A 21,335-nucleotide genomic window follows, 5' to 3' on the forward strand; every position below is an offset into this window, starting at 1 on the left:
CTAAGTTACAATAGAAGGATATTCAATAAGGTGAAATAGCAAAATATATCTTAAGAGATTACAGCACATGACAAACTACTCCTGTATGATGTATCAAGAATTAACTACCATTAGCCTGCTGTAGCCAACTTGTTATTAAATTTCAAAATGGCAGATCCAAACTTCAGCTAGAGACTAGCCATTATCAATGCTAAAAATAGAAGATGTACATAGAGCATAGTATACAAAAATTACAACTTATGACATAACCTATACCCCTTGTAAATTAAATTACATAGCAGTATTTTGAGACTGCAGTGCAATGATGGTAAGTTTTGTAGAGAACACATTGGTTGGCTGTGTGGTGCCCTCTATATAAACTATGTAATACATAAACTTCATACTAAAGCAGTTATGTAATACATAAACTTCATACTAAAGCAGTTATGGTCTCTAATAAAATTTAAAAGTTGTGTAGGAAAAAATAAAATACAAGTAAGGTTACTGTAGCCCGCCTGTCTAGCCGTGCGGTCTAATATGCTGCTTCCCAAGTGGGAGGGCATGCCGGTCCCTGGCATGAATCTGCCCGGGGGATGTGTGTCGAGATCCAGTGTGCCAGCCAGCCTGTGGATGGTTTTTAAGGCAATTTTCCATCTGCATTGACAAATGCGGGGTGGTTCCCCTCCTTCCACCTCAGTTACACTATGTCAGCAACTGCTGCGCAAACATTGTCTCCATGTATGTGTACACCATAATTACTCTACCATGCAAACATTTGGGGTTACACTCATCTGGTATGAGACGCTCCCATGTGGGGGTCTACATCTACATCTACATTGATACTCCGCAAGCCACCCAACGGTGTGTGGCGGAGGGCACTTTACGTGCCACTGTCATTACCTCCCTTTCCTGTTCCAGTCGCGTATGGTTCGCGGGAAGAACGACTGTCTGAAAGCCTCCGTGTGCGCTCTAATCTCTCTAATTTTACATTCGTGATCTCCTCGGGAAGTATAAGTAGGGGGAAGCAATATATTCGATTCCTCATCCAGAAACGCACCCTCTCGAAACCTGGCGAGCAAGCTACACCGCGATGCAGAGCGCCTCTCTTGCAGAGTCTGCCACTTGAGTTTATTAAACATCTCCGTAACGCTATCACGGTTACCAAATAACCCAGTGACGAAACGCGCCGCTCTTCTTTGGATCTTCTCTATCTCCTCCGTCAACCCGACCTGGTACGGATCCCACACTGATGAGCAATACTCAAGTATAGGTCGAACGAGTGTTTTGTAAGCCACCTCCTTTGTTGATGGACTACATTTTCTAAGCACTCTCCCAATGAATCTCAACCTGGTACCCGCCTTACCAACAATTAGTTTTATATGATCATTCCACTTCAAATCGTTCCGTACGTATACTCCCAGATATTTTACAGAAGTAACTGCTACCAGTGTTTGTTCCGCTATCATATAATCATACAATAAAGGATCCTTCTTTCTATGTATTCGCAATACATTACATTTGTCTATGTTAAGGGTCAGTTGCCACTCCCTGCACCAAGTGCCTATCTGCTGCAGATCTTCCTGTATTTCGCTACAATTTTCTAATGCAGCAACTTGGCTGTATACTACAGCATCATCCGCGAAGAGCCGCATGGAACTTCCGACACTATCTACTAAGTCATTTATATATATTGTGAAAAGCAATGGTCCCATAACACTCCCCTGTGGCACGCCAGAGGTTACTTTAACGTCTGTAGACATCTCTCCATTGATAACAACATGCTGTGTTCTGTTTGCTAAAAACTCTTCAATCCAGCCACACAGCTGGTCTGATATTCCGTAGGCTCTTACTTTGTTTATCAGGCGACAGTGCGGAACTGTATCGAACGCCTTCCGGAAGTCAAGAAAAATAGCATCTACCTGGGAGCCTGTATCTAATATTTTCTGGGTCTCATGAACAAATAAGGCGAGTTGGGTCTCACACGATCGCTGTTTCCGGAATCCATGTTGATTCCTACATAGTAGATTCTGGGTTTCCAGAAATGACATGATACGCGAGCAAAAAACATGTTCTAAAATTCTACAAGAGATCGACGTAAGAGATATAGGTCTATAGTTTTGCGCATCTGCTCGACGACCCTTCTTGAAGACTGGGACTATCTGTGCTCTTTTCCAATCATTTGGAACCCTCCGTTCCTCTAGAGACTTGTGGTACACGGCTGTTAGAAGGGGGGCAAGTTCTTTCGCGTACTCTGTGTAGAATCGAATTGGTATCCCGTCAGGTCCAGTGGACTTTCCTCTATTGAGTGATTCCAGTTGCTTTTCTATTCCTTGGACACTTATTTCGATGTCAGCCATTTTTTCGTTTGTGCGAGGATTTAGAGAAGGAACTGCAGTGCGGTCTTCCTCTGTGAAACAGCTTTGGAAAAAGGTGTTTAGTATTTCAGCTTTACGCGTGTCATCCTCTGTTTCAGTGCCATCATCATCCCGTAGTGTCTGGATATGCTGTTTCGAGCCACTTACTGATTTAACGTAAGACCAGAACTTCCTAGGATTTTCTGTCAAGTCGGTACATAGAATTTTACTTTCGAATTCAATGAACGCTTCACGCATAGCCCGCCTTACACTAACTTTGACATCGTTTAGCTTCAGTTTGTCTGAGAGGTTTTGGCTGCGTTTAAACTTGGAGTGGAGCTCTCCACTGGGGGCCGAACCACACATTAACCCTGGGTTCGGCGTGGGGCCGCAGCGGGGTGGGTGGACTGCTGTGGTCTGCTGTGGGGTTGTGAGCCACTGTGGCTACGACGGGATGAAGCCTCTGTCATTTCTAGGTCCCCAGTTCAATACACAATGCACATGGTTACTGTTGTCACTGTACTGACTTACTGCCACAGTTAACATCACTGTCATGGAGCACATTCCACTTTCCTAATGGAACGCAATTTGATGATGTTAAATGTACTGTAAATAAACATCTAACGCAAATTATTTTTCCAGCTTTATTTACTATTAGTAGTTGTTTTATTTAATCTACATCTCCTTGATAAACTGTCAACAGTTGGCCCTAAAAATAGGCCTGCGACATTTGGCCAATTGTTTTTGACAACTAACACTGTCACTTTTTATAATACTCACAGGGATTTCCAATTACACACTCTATAAGAATGAGAACTCATGTAAGCACCTATTAAGATATGCTTTGCCATGGGTGCAGGGGCTTTTCCAAAGAGCAAGTATGTTTGCTGCACCACATATCTCATTTGGGATTAACAGCTATATTGTTATATTCAGTGTTGGCACATGCCCAAATTCTTCACCCATTGGTAAGTTGGTTTAGGTATCAGTACTATCAAGATTGCAAAAGATGTTTGCTTTTCCTATCTGACTGAACAGAAAGACATTCAGGTTATGGGGTAAGAAGTTCATCAGGAGCAACAAGTAGATTAAAAGTTGACTTTTAGTTACCAGTAATGAGTAATTTTCCATTACACTACCACCACCACCACCACCACCACCACCACCACCACCACCGCCAATACTACTACTACTACTACTACTACTACTACTACTACTACTATTATTCAAGACTGTGTCGTAGAAGCCCATTCAGAGTATTACACTTTACATAGAATCCCAATGATAACTTTGCTTGCTGCATCACTTAAAATTCTCATAATGAGCAAGTAATTTTTCTGTCACAGTTTTTGATTACAGCTCAACAAGAATGACTTATTATTACCAAAAAATAATTGAACAAAATGGATATTTTTCATAACTTTTGACCTTCACTTTTGGCCTAGGAGTGTGTTTAAGTGCTCTTTCATCACATGCTGTAAAAGTTTGCATGTAGTCTCACTTATAGTGGCATTTACTGGAAAACATCCAGTGCAGTGGATTGATAAGCAGAATAAGAAGCAAATTTTCAATCGGTGATTTGTAATGTGAAACTAGGTGATACCAAGTGTAATGTTGCCACAATGACCATGATACATGAGGCTACATATATCTATCTACATTTAAAAACTAATCTGTTTATCTTGAATGTAAGTAGAATGACATGACTGATTTCATCAGTTTTGCTGAATTCTTATAAAATGTTAATCTCTGACTTTTGTCATCAGTACAAGAACTATACCCTGGTTTGCTTGAGCCATTTTTCCTCACATGCTTTTGCAATGTGCCCCTTTTCACTGCATTTGTGGTAGATGACTTCACAAAATAACCATTTGTTGTGTGTGTTGTTCTCCAAAGCCTGTATCACATACGGAGATCACTGCTGTTAATTTTGTTCACTTGTGTTTGTCGTAGTGACAGGGCTACATGGTTGGTTTCACCTGTGTAGGAGTGATCTAATGCAAGTTGTTCAATAATTATTGTATTTATGTTTTGATGAAATGAAGCCTAATTGATGCATATTTTCCATGGACTTTTGAATTTCAGCTATTTTGACTCTGGTAGTTGTAAAGTTCATTGTTTCATGTACGTTCACAATTTGGCATGTTTCTGCTAATTTGATTGGCTTCTTCGCAATAATTTCTTCACACATCTCTCAAAAATCCAACCACATTAGAAACTGTTAAATTAGCATTTGATTTAATATCTGCCATGTTCACAATGGGCAGCACACTGCATGATGCCCAGAACTAATTGAGAAATCTGAGTGCATGGTTTAACTCTGTGCATCTATAACAACACAAGCATAATTAACATGCTGTTCCTTTTCTGAATACCTAGCTGAAGTGTGTGAAGCAGTCCTTCACTTTTCTCATCCAGTAAGTGGTATTTTGCCACAGAGAAAGTTGGAGGTCTTGGTTGAACTGTCATGGACTCTTAATTTCTCACATGCAGTAGCCATTGGTGTTTAAAGTGCAGTTACAAGCATCGTAGGGAATGCTTTCCATTCCATACAACAGTTCAGAGAGAACTATGTCCTTAGCAGTCACAATGATAAAACTTATCTTGAGAATACCTCCTTGCCTGAACATTGCATCTTGTGTGATGTTCAGTGTGCATGTATGCTGCTGTTGGTATGTAATGGATACTGTAATTTGTCAGTCCAGACGACCTCTTCTGATACTTCAAGCCTTCATTGATGGCAGTCTCCACAGCAAGGCAGAGGTTCTAGATGATATGGCTGCCTGCTTCGGGAGTGGTCATCATTGTTGCAAGGCATTGTACTGGCAGATTATTTCCTGTAATGTGGCCCATCTATTCACCATTAAAATTGAACTCTGGTGGCAGTGATGGTTTTTTCTCAAATTGTTATACTATAATGTTAATCTTGACATAATAGTGTGTGAAAAAACCCTGCTTTCATGACCCCTGAGATGGAGTGTATTATGTGTCAGTTACTCATGATGTGGTCACTATCCAGTATACTGTTATCACTTATTCTCAACTTGACTGTGTTGCTGGTGACCGGTACAAGGCCTGATGAAATCCCAGTTGTGTAACATATTGAACTGCTCCTCTTGCAATGGTGATAGGAGTGTTATCCTAATCCAATATGTCACTGCACATATAGAATCTTAATTCTGCCCAATGTTCTTTATTTATTTAGTACCAATCATACTTTAAAGTCTTAGTGATATGAAGTATACAATTACCATACTGTGTAAATTACACCTAGACTAGTATAAGATCATTCTACACTTTAGCAAATTATACAATTTCACTGATATGTTGTTGCCAATTGAACTGCATGAGCACACAGAACAATAGTAGTGTCAACTTGTGACAAGCATCTTCCAGTTTCATATAAAGTCTATGGATGCTCTTGCACAATGCTACGGGCATAATTGAATTTGGAAGGAATGAAGACGTTTGTGGCAAATTGTGTTTTTAAATTGACCTGTGAGGCATGCTTTGGTAGCATAATTCATAGTGCACTGTCCTTGAAAGGCAAGTTTCTGATTTCAAGTACCAATTTGGTACAATTTTTTGTTGTTGCCGCACACAATATGCATGTAGTCTGTTCCTGGAACAGCAAGTTACAAAATGACTCATTTTGAACCTACCGATTTGTTTCATCCATTAGCCAAAATTTGAATTTTAGTTTCTTTTATCTTCAGTAATCTCATTGTTTGACCGAGCCCAAAATTTGTGTTAATATATTGCACTGATAAATGTATGAAAGGTTAAGCATTCATTCATTCATTCATTCATTCACTCATTCATTCATTCACTCTCACAGGAGGTATTGATATGAGTTATCTCACATGGAAACTGTTTTACATAGTCTCCCTTTCTTTTGAGTCACTGATTCATCAGCCTTACGATTGGTTTTATGCAGCCCACCATGAATTTCGCTTGTGTCACCTTCGATCTCAGAGTAGCACTTGCACCCAGTGACCTAATATACCTGCTGGATGTATACCAATCCCCCTCCATTTTTTACACTATAGAGCTCCCTCTTGTACCATGGTAGTTACTCCCTGATTTTTCAACAAATGAATTACCCATATTTATTCTTGTCAGTGTCCTCTCTGTGTTCCTTTTATTGCCATTCCAGCAGAGAATTTGGTCATTCTTTATCAGTCCATATAATTTTCAACATCCTTGTATTGTAACACATTTCAAGTGCTTCTACTCTCTCCTCTTCCAGTGTAAAATGCAATGCTGTGCTGTGCTCCAAACACACATTCGCAGAAATTTTTTCCTCAAATTTACACCAATATTTAATGATAGCCCTATTTGTCTGTGCTGTTTACTTTTATGTACCTCTTGCTTTGTCTGTCATAGGTATTTTGCTTCCAAGGTAACAGAATTTCTTCACTTTGTCTACTTCATAGTCATAAATTCTGATGTTAAGTTTATCAGTTTATTGCTAATCTTATTTTTACTGATCTCATTTCTATTACATCTCCGCCGGCCGCGGTGGTCCAGCGGTTCTAGGCGCGCAGTCCGGAACCGCGCGACTGCTACGGTCGCAGGTTCGAATCCCGCCTCGGGCATGGATGTGTGTGATGTCCTTAGGTTAGTTAGGTTTAAGTAGTTCTAAGTTCTAGGGGACTGATGACCACAGATGTTAAGTCCCATAGTACTCAGAGCCATTTTTTTATTACATCTCATTACTTCTGCCTGTTTTTGGTGTTCTCTAACTCATTAGCCTGTTTATTCCACTCAAAATATCTCTTTTTTTTCATTTCCTTGAAGGATAGCAATGTCAGTGAATCTTGTCATCAATATACTTTCACCTTGAATTTTGATCACATGCTTAGACTTAAGCCCTGTCATACATCTTTTTCAATCTACTTATTCTGTTCTTGGTCTTTCATTCATAGTTTTCTTTTGGTTCTTGTACATATTGTATATCAACCATCTTTCTTTATAGCTTATGCCTACTTTTATCAGAATTTCTAACATCTTAACACAAATACTAGATCACCAAATCTTATGAATGTGCCTTGATTTCTATTAAGTCTTGCTTCCATTATGAAGCACAGTATCTGATCTGCCTCCTGATGCCTTTACCTTTCCTAAAGCCAATCTGATCATCCAACAGATTCTCAATTCTGTTACCTTTTCTTCTGAGTATTATTCTTGTCAACAACTTGGATGTACGAGATGTTACACTGACTGTGCAGTAGTTCTCAACTTATCTCCCCTTGATGTGTTAGGGATTATGGTGTTCCTATTCTTCCAAAAGTCTGTTGGTATGTCTCCAGTCTCATACATTCTACATGGCAACTGTAATGTTAGTTTCGTGTCATTTCCCCAGTGATTTTAGAAATTCCAAGGAAATATTATCAGTGCCTTTAATGTACTCCCACCTATCTGCTCTCTTCTCTGTGTTCAACAATGGAATTCCCATTGCACTCAATGCTGCCACCCTTGCTTTTAATTTCTCCGAAGGTTGTTTTGACTTTTATATATGCTGAGTCAGTCCTTTCGATGATCTTTTCTTTTTGGATTTGTTGACATTTTTCCTGCCGCCATTTCACACTGGCTTTCCTGCACTTCTTATTTATTTCATTACTAACTCATCTATATTGCTGTATTCCTGTCTTTTCCTGAACATTTTTGTACTGTCTTTTTGTTAATCGTCCGCAGCTCGTGGTCGTGCAGTAGCGTTCTCGCTTCCCACGCCCGGGTTCGATTCCCGGTGGGGTCAGGGATTTTCTCTCTGCCTCGTGATGACTGGGTGTTGTGTGATGTCCTTAGGTTAGTTAGATTTAAGTAGTTCTAAGTTCTAGGGGACTGATGACCACAGATGTTAAGTCCCATAGTGCTCAGAGCCATTTGAATAATTCTTTTTTGTTGATTAGTTCACGTATTTCTTCCATTTGCCAATGGTTCTTTGTAACTATGTTTGTGTGTCCAGCATATGTGATTACTCTTTTTTTTAGAAATATCCACTCCTCCTCTTCTGCTGAACTACCTAATGTTCTTTTCTTTTTTGTTTTAGGGCACAAAAACAACTGAGGTCATAAGCCCTCATGTCAGAACCTTCGAACATGAATAGGTAGAAAAGGTTAAAGATGACTGCACATTAAGCCCAAGTGACAGAAGGAAAGAGCTATAAACAAGGACTTCCCCTTGGAAAGAGGCCCACAAAATATGCCGTAGATACAGCAGAGGTCCCAAACCAAAGGTTAAATGTTGTTTGCCATGTTGCTACAATGAATAAAGAGTAAAATGTGGTTAACAGCCCACGCGTAATTCTCTAAAACAGCCAATAACTCTGACAGCAAGCAGACACTGGATCATAAGTGATTAAAAAAGGGTGGTCTGTCAGGCAATAGTAAACTGTCAAAGGCTGATGACAATAAGCACAAAGTGGTGTGCGACCACCGCTTAAATGGCGAGGGCTAAAAAACCACAGTGCCAAATATGCAACCTAGCTAATATGATCTCTCTGTGATGAGAGGGCCAGGAGAAGGTCTGTGAAGCTGCTGGGAGAGGTTTAATTCCCTGGAGCTCGTTCCTGTGAAAAGAAGACTGATGATGATGCCAAACTGACACCAACTGCTGACAGACAGGAATACAGAGATCATCCAAAGCAATGGAAGAGCTAGCAGGCTGAGATAGCCCTTGCACTCAGGGATGGACTGTGTATAGCACACAGAGGCCCTGATGGGCACAGAGAGAATCAGAGCCTATGACAATTAAAAAGCCTGTGTCACTGCATATACTGGGTGGCCTGATAGAGGGCGAATGGCTCCACTGTAAAAATTGAGCACTGTTCTGGGAGCCAATACCAAAAATGCATTGTGCCACTGATGAAGGCATGCATAACACCAAGGTCAGTCTTAGAGCCATCAGTCTATGAAGGAGCTATTAATAAGTTGCGTGAGAAAGTTGAGAAACCTGAAGGAATAGATCAAATTTGGAGTAGTGTCCTTAGGAAGCAAATGAAGTCCAACATTAATACAGGCTGCTGCATGAAGCCAAGGCAGTGAAGGGTTCACAACCATTGGGAATGCGGCAGGCAGCATGAAGTCAAGCTGCTGGAGCAGTAACCAGAAACAAACTCTAGGAGGTAACAGAAGAAGGGCGCACCCCATACTGGAGTCATTGAAAAACAAGGGACACCGGACAGGTGGCTGGGCATGGCAGACAATGTGTGTATCCACTGAGGAGGAAATCATGCCAGGATGACAGTGGCAGTTCAGCAGCTTATGCCTAGGGACTGTCAGCCAGGCTAGTCTAAAAGGCACCAGTGGCCAAATGAATTTCACATTGGTGGATTGTGTTAGGACAGCATAGGATGGATGGATGGATGGATGGATGGATGTGCAGAGGAATCAACGAAACACTCAGTCTTGTTCTGAATGGACATGGGATCAGTAAAAATAGAGGAAGGTGGTCTGATGCCCTCCCCAGAAAGTACCACTTAGGACATGTAGGATGTTGAGAAACCGTGCACAGAGTGCACCAAGGTAAAACATGAGGGACAACCGAGAAAGTTTCTTATCAGGCATGAGCTCCAGGAATTTTGTAGTTTCAGTGAATGGAAGAGCAACAGGCTAAAGATGTAAAGACTGGAAGAAACCCATTGTGCCACCAGAAATTCAAACAAATGGTTTTGTCAGTGGAAGAGTGAAAGTCATTGTTGATGCTCCAAGGGTAAAGATGATTGAGACATTGAGACATAGACATTGCTCAAGGAGACAAGTCCATGAAGAACTGCAATAGTTTGCAAAAGCATTGGGGAGGGGGGGGATGGAGATGCCCAGCAGGAAAAAGTCCATAACAGGGTTAATGGGTATAGCAAAGAGGATGACACTCAGGACAGAGCCTTGAGGCACCCCGTTATCCTAGATAAAGGTGTTCAATCTTAGATAAAGGTGTCCTCTTAAAATTCCTGAAGGAAATGGGGCAGGCTGCCTCGGAAGCCCCAAGTGCGTAGAGTAAAGAGGGTACCAGTTCTCCAGCAGCCACAGTCTGATATTCCCACAGAAAACCATTCACGATATGGGTTGACATAGTGACGGGATGGTCAACTGCAGAATGGCATGCTCTAAATCCACATTGTGCAGTGGTTAGTAGATTCCGAGATTCAAGCCACCATGCCAACAGACAATGAATCATATATTCCATCATGTTGCAAAGACAGCTGGTGAGAGAAATGGGGGCAGTAGCTAAAGGAAGGTATTTATCCTTATGGGGCTTAGATATGGGTATGAAAGCGACTTCATGACAGTGTCTAGGAAACATGCCACCTGCCCAAATGTGAATGTAGGTGCAAAGGAGAAGGTGTTTGTTCACAAGAGAAAAGTGATGCAACATCTGAATGTGAACATAGTCTGGCCCTTGGGCAGAAGACCGAGATGAAGTTAGAGCATGGTCTAACTCCTTCATAGTAAAGGCAGAATCGTAGCATTCACAGGTCATCACAAATGGGAAAATGTTGTTCATCAAAGGAGGCCATGGAAGAATATACCATTCAGTCACCTTTAGAATGCTGCCAACTGGGTTTACACGCAGGTGGAGTAGGAGTCACCAAACGGATGGCACAAGGAAAATAGTTGTTTGAGTATGTGTCAGAGAGAATGCACCAATCGAGATGATGGGCAAGCTTGGCAGTGGAGAACAAGAGGTCCGAATTGGAATAGGTGTGCATAGAGCCTGAAAGGAATATGGGTGCTCCAGTGTGAAGACAGATGTTGATTGACTGAGAAAGTCCGCAAAGAGGGAATCCCTCTGATAGGTTCTCAAAGAGCCCCAAAGGGGACGGTGGGCATTAAAGTCACCTAGTAGCAAAAAGAGGTGACGGGGCTGACCAATAAGATGGAGAAGTCTGCCCTGGTGCAGCGAATGATGGAGGGATGTAGACTAGAAATGGGCAAACTCGTTACCCTTGGGAACTAGCTCACTGGTGATTGCTCTTTTTTCAGAAACATTCATTTTTACTCATTCATTGTTCATTTGTGCATGGTATATGATTCTTAAGGAAAAATTTAAAACTAATAGCATAGGTGACTAAAGATGGAAGGTGACAAGAGGGGGCACTTGCCTCCCCTCTGGAGTTCAGAGTTTTTATTCATTACAGATATCTCACACACTTTACGTAATTTTTGTGATTCTGCAAAACCTCTTGTTTAGCCAACTGTAGCATTATGTGGCTGATCACAGTGAAATAATATAAGGTAGTGCACGAATAACCAACCCCAAGTAGACTGCTTGCCAATTATGCATGGTTTGTTGACCGCTACGAGCAAAATAGATAAACATGTAATAATTAAGCAGTAATGAAATAAATCAGCTAATGCAAACAACAACTTTGAAACAATATAGGATGATTGGTAGGCTACAATTAACAGTCTAGTACCCATGGCCGATTTTTCGTGCACCACCCTGTACCATTAAGATAATATTGTAGAAGTTATCATATTCTCTTTACAAAATGTGATACCAGACACTTCATTATGGAGCATGGGCTTCATTCGATTGCAAGTTGGTCTACCTTCCACAGCAATGAACATGCTGTTTTACCTTGGATCAAAAAAAGACTTTCAATAGCTGAGCCGACTTCCTTTGCACGTGTAATAACAAAAAGTTTGTCTTTTTATAAGTATGTCTTCCACTGTTTATCAAACTAGTTAAGTCAGCTGATATGCTCTTTTGTTACCCGAAAAGATGTATGTATTACATACCACGTAATTTTTATGTAATTTATATAATTGTAAAATACATTTTAATTACCGGTTGTGGACGCTGAATAGAATACGGAAAAGAGCCAGAAGTCCAGAGTTCAAAAAAGGTTTAAAACAGACCTAGAATGGGCCTGAGCAGCAAATGAAATGAACAACAACTTGATACTGAGCTAACTAGGAGCAATCGCATTGGATCTGCAACGAGTGGCCACGCGGAGAAGGACAAGTCCGGCCAAGGGAGACCGAGACCAGCTGACATGCTGTTGTGGGAATGAGACAGACCATTTACCATTCCCGGGAACTATAAGCAGAAAGTTGTGACCACAGTGAACTATGAAAGACCATTCCTTATAATTCATTCCTCGCTCCTTCCATTCATCTTAGTGAACCGTTCCTTTGGACCCATTAGTTCATGAAAGGCCAATCTCTAATGAAGGCATTACAATGAGACAAGGCAAAATGAGAAAGGAAAATGTGGGCTGCAACAGTTTGTAGCTGGGAGTTCAAAGAGATGGTTGGCTATGGACGTCAACCCAGATGAACAGCATGACTCCTCCATGAGACAAAATGATGTCATTGGGGAGGAAGGTAATAATGGACCCAAAGAAATGAGAGGTCAAAACTGCCTTGAGGACACTTTTTTTTTTTTTTTTGGGTTAGAGAACAACTGCACGCTGTGAATCCTAGATCACTCATAATTCCTCCTAGTTGGGTCTAATTCTACAAATGTTCCATTGCAGAAGAGTCATAATGGGGAATGGGGAAGAGGCAACAAATGAAGGGTAGTCACCTCAGAAGCAAATGAGTGCCAGCCTTCGAAGGCTCAATGCTACAGGCTGCAGAGGCAGGGTAGAGAAATTGTAGGCAGTGCACAATGGCAGATGAAGATCAGCCAGGTGAGGGTGTCATGCAGTGACACTGTTGAAGAGCTCCGAATTGGAGAAGGAGAAGACCATTTGCCTTTATTCAATTTTTTAGTCTTTATGGTTGACAGATGAAGACTCAGATGTCTGTTGACTGGAGGGATGTAAAAAGTCTGAGGGAGTATTCCTTTTGTTCTTCCTGCCTGCTGGTTGTGCAGCAGGTGATTTCACTGCCAGGGGCGAAGATTTGGTGGCTTGTTATGCAGCAGTAGGAGGAGAGGATGGAGTGCTACCATGACACTGAGTGATTTCACAACTGCAGTACTGAATTGGAAGTCTTAAGTCTCCATGACCATGTTCTTTGTGGAACAAGGCATAGCAAGAATGGTACTTTAAGTGTTGGATGATAAATTGCAGGGCTTTTGACCAGACAACAACTTGCAAACGACAGGTTAGGGTACTTTTTCCTTCACCCTGATCTCCTGGATGGCCTGCTCATTAAGATATACGAGACATTCACAGGATGAGGTGGCATGGTCCATTACAACTGATACAGTGAAGAGTTGAACAGTTTGAGCCACACATACTGTACTTAATGCTAACAATAACCACAAACTGTTACGGGAGGGGGGGGACATGGGATGGTCAATGAGAGACTAGCATCATGTGGCAGAAGTTTAAAATTGATGATATTCAATTTATCATAACTAAATAAATGGAATTTTGTGTTTATATCTTTTTTTTAACCAACTGAGTGATAGATGTTCACTCCCTGGGCCACACTGATAGTTGTTTTGGGATGCATGCAGCTTGGGGCAACTCTCACTCCCAGTTTGATATTTTAATCAAATTGACAGAGTGCAATGCAACTGCAGACTATCAATCTCTTATCAAAAACAACAGAGCCTGTTACAATGTTTCCACCTCAAGAAGAAAAAGCTTATGATAAATTTGGTCAATTTGCATTGTGTGTAGCTGCAGGTACAAGTGGAGTATGTGGCTCGGGAGACTCAAAGAGAGGGATCTGGGAGCACTGTACACTTGTTGGCGGGCAGAAAAGAACTTGGCATTTGCTGGATACATACAGCAAGTATACATCAATAGCTGACATGTTCAAGGATCTCGTCAGTTCTGTATTATTTACTTGTAGACCACGTAGAAATCATTAAAATGAAGGAAACTGCTTGTTCCATCATTTACTGACCTAATATTGATGTAACTATTCAACAAGTCATGGTATCTTGCAGTGAGTGGACTATGTGCACACATTTCCCTCCAAAATGTCAAGGCCATAATTGCAAATAACACAGGAACATGGAAGTAGATAAATACAGATTACACAGGATCAGCTGCAAGTATAGTCTTACTCACAGTTGATGCCTATAGTAAATGGCTAGAAGAGACAGCATAAGTAAGATAGTTAAAAATAACCATAACAAATTCATGAAAATTATTGAAATGTATTGCATAGTTCAACGTAACTTGTAAATCTGTGCTTTAAAGAACATATTTACCTACTAGTAAATAAAATGCAAAGCTTATTTAATAAACAAAGTTTGCCTCACTTTTAAGTTATTAATTCTTATTTTTTAGATGACTGGTTTCAATTTTCTAAGAGGTCATCATCAGCTCCACATTGCTTGATGATAGTAGGAATTTCTGGTGTAGAACAGGTCCAGTTGTGCTGGAGTGAAGAACAATGCAGTGTTTTACACACCAGTATAGAAGGACCTGCTCCACACCTGTGATTCCTACTGTCATCAAGAAATGTAGATCTGATGATCTCTCAAAAGATTGTAATCGATCATCTAAAAAATAAAAATTAACAATTTACAAGCAATCACGATTGTGTTTATTATGTTAGTTATAATACTGATAGATCGTTTTTCTGGAAAAAAGTTTTGAAATTCAAAGCAATGGTTATCTGGGTAACAGTTTATTATCTCAGTGTTTGTACTTAATACAATTGCTTCATGCCTACTCTGAAGTTGGTATCTGTAAAATCTGCATTTGACTGTGACAAATAATACTGTTTTGGCAACTTCCATCTACTGCCACAGCCAACAGCAACATGAGAAGGAGGTACTGTATTGAAATATTTCCTATGACACAATCTATCACAATTCCTTTGAGCTGCTTCAGTATCTTATTTTTCCTTAATCATTATATATTCTAGGTCCAAAAGTTTCTCTCGTGCATACTTTACTTACTTCATTATTCTTTCCTCTACTATGAAAAAACTTAATGGTTTTTTTTTTTGATATCTTTACTTTTTCTGAAACATTCCACTCACCCCTGTGTGACCTGACTGTTGATGACCATATCAGGTGTCATTGTGCATGGCATGTGACTTTTCTTTACAAGCAGGCAGTGTACATATCCATTTGCTTATTTTAAAATGAGTGAGAACTTGAAACTGGGAAGTAGTGCTAAATGAAGTACTTATTTTAATTCAACAACCTGGTGGAAATATCTTCCTTTGAATTTACTAAGTCTATGACACCCACTCAGTTGGAAGATATATGGAGAGGATGTCTAAGAGGCAACTTACCACCTCCATGAAGTATGGCAATACGTGGCAGTCTTGTAATGTTTCCAAAGCTTGCAGCAAAGGAAAGTGCTGTCAATGTGTTGACCACAGCAGAAAGACATTGACAGGATTTCTGAAACAAAAGAAAACCAACGTCAGCTTTAGTTACAGAACAAAAGAAAAACAGTTCTTTCACAAGTTACTTTGGGAGGAATGAAACAGAACAAAGTTATGTGCATTTTGGAAAGCAGGTAAATTGAAAGAATAGAGGCCATTCTACTGGTCATGCAGAATGTATGTCTAACATACTATCACATTCTGTTACAACATGAGGTAACACCAGAACTGCTAGCCTAAATTGTGTACATTGCTGCCACTGTACTGTAACACAGAGGTGTTCTAAGACTTAACATGCTGGCCTGTATTTGCAAAAGTACTCCAAAGTTTACAGTGAACTTCAGAAAAACTTATTGCTAAAGGCTTGTCACTATGCATTATTGTAAACTTAATGCTGACAAATAAATAATGACACACAAAACAGGAAAGTAATGAAGCCAAATGTTTAGAAAAATCATTTGGATTTTTCCTGTGCACAGATTTACGATCATCTGTCTCACGAACCACTCAAAAGATAGAGTATGTCCTTTTTTTCTGCTTCTATAAAAATTTACCACCTGTTACAAAACTGACCATTCCTTCTGGGAGACTGCATATCTGCAGACCGTGAAAGTACTTTAAGTAGAGTGCTGAACTAGGTCCTAATAGATAGCTGCCCACCTTCAAATCGAAGCTATTAATGTAAAAAAGAATTGACTTATAGAACAGAAACTGAGAGGGAGATGTTACAGTTTGCTTAGTCATCTTTTAGTGACACACACACACAAAACACACACACACACACACACACACACACACACACACACAAACAAACAAACAAACGATAAATATACATTTACATAATGTATTAGTTAACAATTATCAGCATCTAGTTTGATAATATAATGTGCGTAATACAAACCCGAATACAGAAGTATTGGTTGTTTTACTTTCAGATACAACAATACAGTTAAGATGCCAGGAAACTGTTCTGGCGAGTTATTTAAAAGTGATTATTCTTTACATTCTTCAAATGTCATCATTCATTTTTAATTTTAATTATGTACTCTCTGCATCTGTAGGTTGCATAATGATCAATTCCAGTTAGTTTGTCCTCTTGACTCCCCACTAAAAGGGACACGACTTAGCTTTTTGGCAACCTGGCAAACTTCTAACACAGTCTAAGAGGTACTGCATATAGGTAGTGTCAATAGTGAGGACCCCCACTCAATTACAAAATAATGCGAACTTTGGGCTATGAGTTCTGAATCTTTGGGTTAGCGCTCTGACAACTGACTCCAACCATCTGCACTTATATTAGCAAGTGGGGGGGAAAAAAGCGCTGCGGCGGCAGTAGGCAACATAGGAGGCATAAGCAGCACTGTGTGAACTACCTTCTCAGATGTGCGCAATATCAACAAGATAAATGAATAAAGCTGCTGCAGAATGACACCGCTAACGTGGAGTGTAAAATATTGTACCTTATATTTGAGAGAGATGGGCAGTGTCGCGTGGGTGTATGTGAACACCCCATCGCTCATGGCCAGCGCCCATGGCGAAGTCGGGGTCGGCCGTAACCCCAGCACTGGGGCAGCGGGCGACAACTCTAGACTGCGGGCGCGCGTACCCTGCGCTTGGCGGAACGCCCCCGGAGCTTCAGGGGCTACGAGCAGCCGAGCGAAGCGCAGCAGTGGCAGAGTGGCACACGCCGTCAGCTGGCGCTTCCCGCGGAACACCTGCTGTACCAGCTCAGCGAAACGACACGCCTCGTAAGCAGTTCATGGCGCACGCGTCAGCTCGATTCAACCGTAAACTGGCATCCCGTAAGATAGCTAAGCACCTAACTGCGAGCTTGACAAGCACAAGATCTTTCATACTGCGCAAGTACGCACAAATTCCATTCGAATCCATAGCGACCGCGCGTTCTTGTACAATGAAACGTAATAACCCGCTTTTCATGAGACTTCGAAGCTAATTTGGAGTGAATTGTCAAGTCATTAGGTAGAACATTATATATATATAATTTAGCCGTTTGAGCTCCGCAATGTAATTTTCAACACTTCGTGGCGAAGTACTGCTAACATTAAATCCATCCGTTGGTAGGAACAAAAATGGTTCAAATGGCTCTGAGCACTATGGGACTTAACATCTTAGGTCATCAGTCCCCTAGAACTTAGAACTACTTAAACCTAACTAACCTAAAGACATCACACACATCCATGCCCGAGGCAGGATTCGAACCTGCGACCGTAGCAGTCCCGCCGTTCCGGACTGCAGCGCCTAGAACCGCAAGACCACTGCGGCCGGCGTTTGTAGGAACAAGTATCGTGAATTCGTTTACTTGCAACTGAGAGTCTTCATTTACAAACTATTGGATAAACAACTGTTTAGTATAACTGCATCTAAATTAGTTCTTTATTACTGTGACTCACAATACGTAACTAATTGACAGTGCAAACAGTGTTTATTTAAGTATTGATTCTGCACTGTTTATTGAAATTCCGTCTGCACTAAAAAGTAATGTACTCAAGTTTTATTAAGCAGGAAACATGATAGGAATACTTGGGATAATGAAGTTTCAGTGCAGTTAACAAAAATGTAATCTATATCGTTTATTTGAATTATTTGACTTATTTTTCTGCGAAAACAACAGATATGTATTTGACATTGTATCCTGTTTCAATTGTAATCTCCGAATGATAACATTTTCTGTAATTCTGAACAATTTCTGTAATTGTAATTAACGAAATTACTATATGCAAAAAAGGCCGAATTGTTAGCGAGAGTGTATAAAGACTCAGTGTGAGATTTTGAGCTACGCTGTGTAACGTAATGTCAGATTTACGTATACCTGAATCTTTCATTGACTACTCTGGCCCATTACCACTTAAGAAATTTACAGGTAGATTCAACAGTAGCAGATCAACGAAAACCAGTTAAGTTAACGCCAACTTTTATTTAAAGAATCTGAGTTACACCCGTCCAACTTCAAGATTAACATTCGTAAAGACTTTTACTTTGATTTACTTTTATTTGACAATGAGTGTTTCCAGCAAGGCAGTTACACCGCAACAAACACCAGCCTGCGCTTCGAATATGGTGAGCTCTGAAGACGAGTATTTGCTAGTTTAGTTCGAACTTACTCTGTAACGTAAAAAAAAGTGGATCTGTACTAGTCAGTCTGGTTAATGGAACATATTAGTTAGTGTCCGAGTTGAAGATAAATCCTATGACTGGTATAATAATTTCTGGGTCAATGGAGAGACGCATTAAAACCTGCTGTCACTCCTAACACCTTTGAATGACGATTACGTTACAGTCGTGAGAAAAGCTGTAACACCTCACCACGAGTGTCCGCAGAAATTTACCCAGGGGGAGCGACAATATTAAAAATTGTTGGAAGCGTGTCATACCCCAAGAACTAAATTTTACAGGTGATGCAGAAAATTTATCGCATCCCAGAAAATTAATATCTACCCCCGGAGTGTGATTACTCCAAGGAGCCCGGACATCGCATATTCACTAGACTTTTTTAAAGTGTGAGAGTAAGAAAGCCGAGTTTTGTCTACATCTACACACATACTCAGCAACCATCACACAGTGGATGGCGGAGGGTACGCCGTACTACAGTTTTTTTTTTTTTTTTTTTTTTTTTTTGTGGGGCGCTCAAGAGCGTGGTTATCAGCGCCTGTACAAATTCCCAACCTTTGCTCAGCCCAATCTCTCCATTTTCATGAATGATGATGAAACCCGGGACCCCGTGCTCGGGAAGCGAGAACGCGACCGCGAGACCACGAGCTGCGGACCGTACTACAGCTTGTCACTATCTTCCACACACTACTCGCAAATGGAACAAGGGAAAAACGACTCTATGCGCCGCCGTACGAGCCCTGATTTCTCTGATTTTGTCTGCACCGTCCTGCTGCGAGGTTCACGTTGGTGGCAGTAGAATCGGTTTGCAGTCTGTCGCCGGTTATCTCATGTGTGTCGCGAAAAGAACGGCTTCTTCCCTTCAGGGATTCCCATTTGAGTTTATGGTGCATTTTCGTAATACTCTCTTCCTTAATTAAACCTGGAGAGGATCCCAAACACCCGGACAGTATTCAATAATGGGTCCCACTAATGTTCTACACGGGGTCTTCTTTACAGGAAACCTATACTTTACTAAATTTCTCCTAATAAACCCATGTCTACCATTCGCAGTCTCTACTAACGGCCTTACGGGTTGGTTCCAATTGATATCACTTTGTAATGTTGCGCCCAGATATGTAATCGACGTAACTGTGGCAAGAAGCACTAATACTGTATCCGTATTAACTTACATTTTTCTACATTTAGAGCAAGCTACCATTATTAACATCCAATCTTTACTAAGGACTAACTAGACTGTTTGGGTATTCCCCGTATTGTACATCGGCAACTCATACTATGGAATATAGTGCAGGTCTTGCATTATTTTCAAAAGTACTTGTTAACCGCGCAGTCTAAGAAGACTCGGCAAGTTGGCTGAAGATACTCCTTCAATCGGCAGAAACCATAGTTAAGAGCGAAAATGGAAAACTTTAAAAGTGTGAAATCAGATATTTGTCGAGAGAATGAAAAAGAAAGATGTATCGCTTTCATACATAGCTCATATGTAGCCAAAAAAAAATTGAGAAAATAGTCTGATATCACAAAATTTGCTGCTGGACAGCAAAAAAGAGACAAATAACTTTCGAAGTGCCGTACTAGGAAGCTGTCTTGTTCTAAGTGCCAATAAGAATTTCCGCAGTCTTCTGACTGGTATTATGTGGCCCGCCACGAATTCCAGTTACAGGCCACATGACCAGTGGATACACATTAGGTGTCTTTAATGCAGTTGTTTCCACTGCTTTCTGTATATTCATGCCATTGATCATTGCTGATTCTTCCGCCTTTTACGGGCAGCTTCCCGTCCCAAAGTCAAGAGAATGCCCTGAACCTCTGTTCGCTCCTCCGCCTTCTTTGACAAGGCTGTTGGGAGAACGAGGGTGACTTCTTATGCTGAGGTCTTACGTCGGTAGTCTTCGGCCACCATTGCTGTCTTTTATTCAGAATTCAAGCAATGACGAGGTTTGAACCCGGGACTGAAGACCTTTTGAATACTTCTCAAAGACGCTACCCTTAGACCAAGTGTATATTATCATGCAACGAAGGCAACAGCAACCAGCCACTGTGAATATTACAGTGCTATTTATTTACACAAATATCTCCAGTAACAGTTTGAAACCGACAGGTTCATTATAAGGAGGCTGCCTGTTTTTCTTAACAACTAATGTAAACAACAACAGATGTAATATAAATGTGAACAGCCATTTGAAGATAAACTTGTTGGTTCCAAACAGGCAACGGTGCCATTTGTGTGAATAAATAGAGTCTACGTTTTTAACTAGTAGAACTGCAGCCAACAAACACGACTTCTCATATCTTTTAAATTTTGGAACTCCAGAGGAAGGCACAGCTTGGCACAAAGACCTTGCGTCATCTGCTAAAGCATGGCTAACGTGATCCAGCGGACAACGCTGTTTACTGCGTCTTCATCTACGAGAAGAGCAGTGACATGGCGAGTTACATGTATTTGATTTTGGAATCATTTTATTCAATGATATTTCAGATTCATTACGCACACTATTGTCTGCTGCCTGAAGTTGATAGCAATCGAAGGAAATCAAAAAAGATTATCGGCGTTCGATTTCAGTCTTCGCATTATCCCCCACCAGTCTCTTTGCCGAGAATATTTTTACAATACGTG

General features: G+C 40.8%; 1 protein-coding gene across 2 annotated transcripts in view; it reads right to left on the reverse strand.

The window, feature by feature from the left end:
- LOC124794902 (sodium-dependent nutrient amino acid transporter 1-like) overlaps nt 1–21,335 on the reverse strand; it is a 139,142-nt gene that overhangs the window by 31,757 nt on the left and 86,050 nt on the right. Inside the window, exons 1-2 of one of the 2 annotated variants that reach the window (XM_047258603.1) lie at nt 17,047–17,156; nt 15,491–15,602 (exon numbers count right to left, since the gene is read on the reverse strand). In XM_047258603.1, the coding sequence (XP_047114559.1) occupies nt 15,491–15,602; nt 17,047–17,106 (172 nt within the window). In that variant the 5' untranslated portion in view covers nt 17,107–17,156. Of the gene's footprint in view, nt 1–15,490; nt 15,603–17,046; nt 17,157–21,335 lie in introns of those variants that run through there. The other variant, XM_047258602.1, reaches the window with a different exon arrangement.

Source organism: Schistocerca piceifrons, chromosome 4 (genome assembly GCF_021461385.2).
Source record: "Schistocerca piceifrons isolate TAMUIC-IGC-003096 chromosome 4, iqSchPice1.1, whole genome shotgun sequence".
NCBI classification, from domain to species: domain Eukaryota; kingdom Metazoa; phylum Arthropoda; class Insecta; order Orthoptera; family Acrididae; genus Schistocerca; species Schistocerca piceifrons.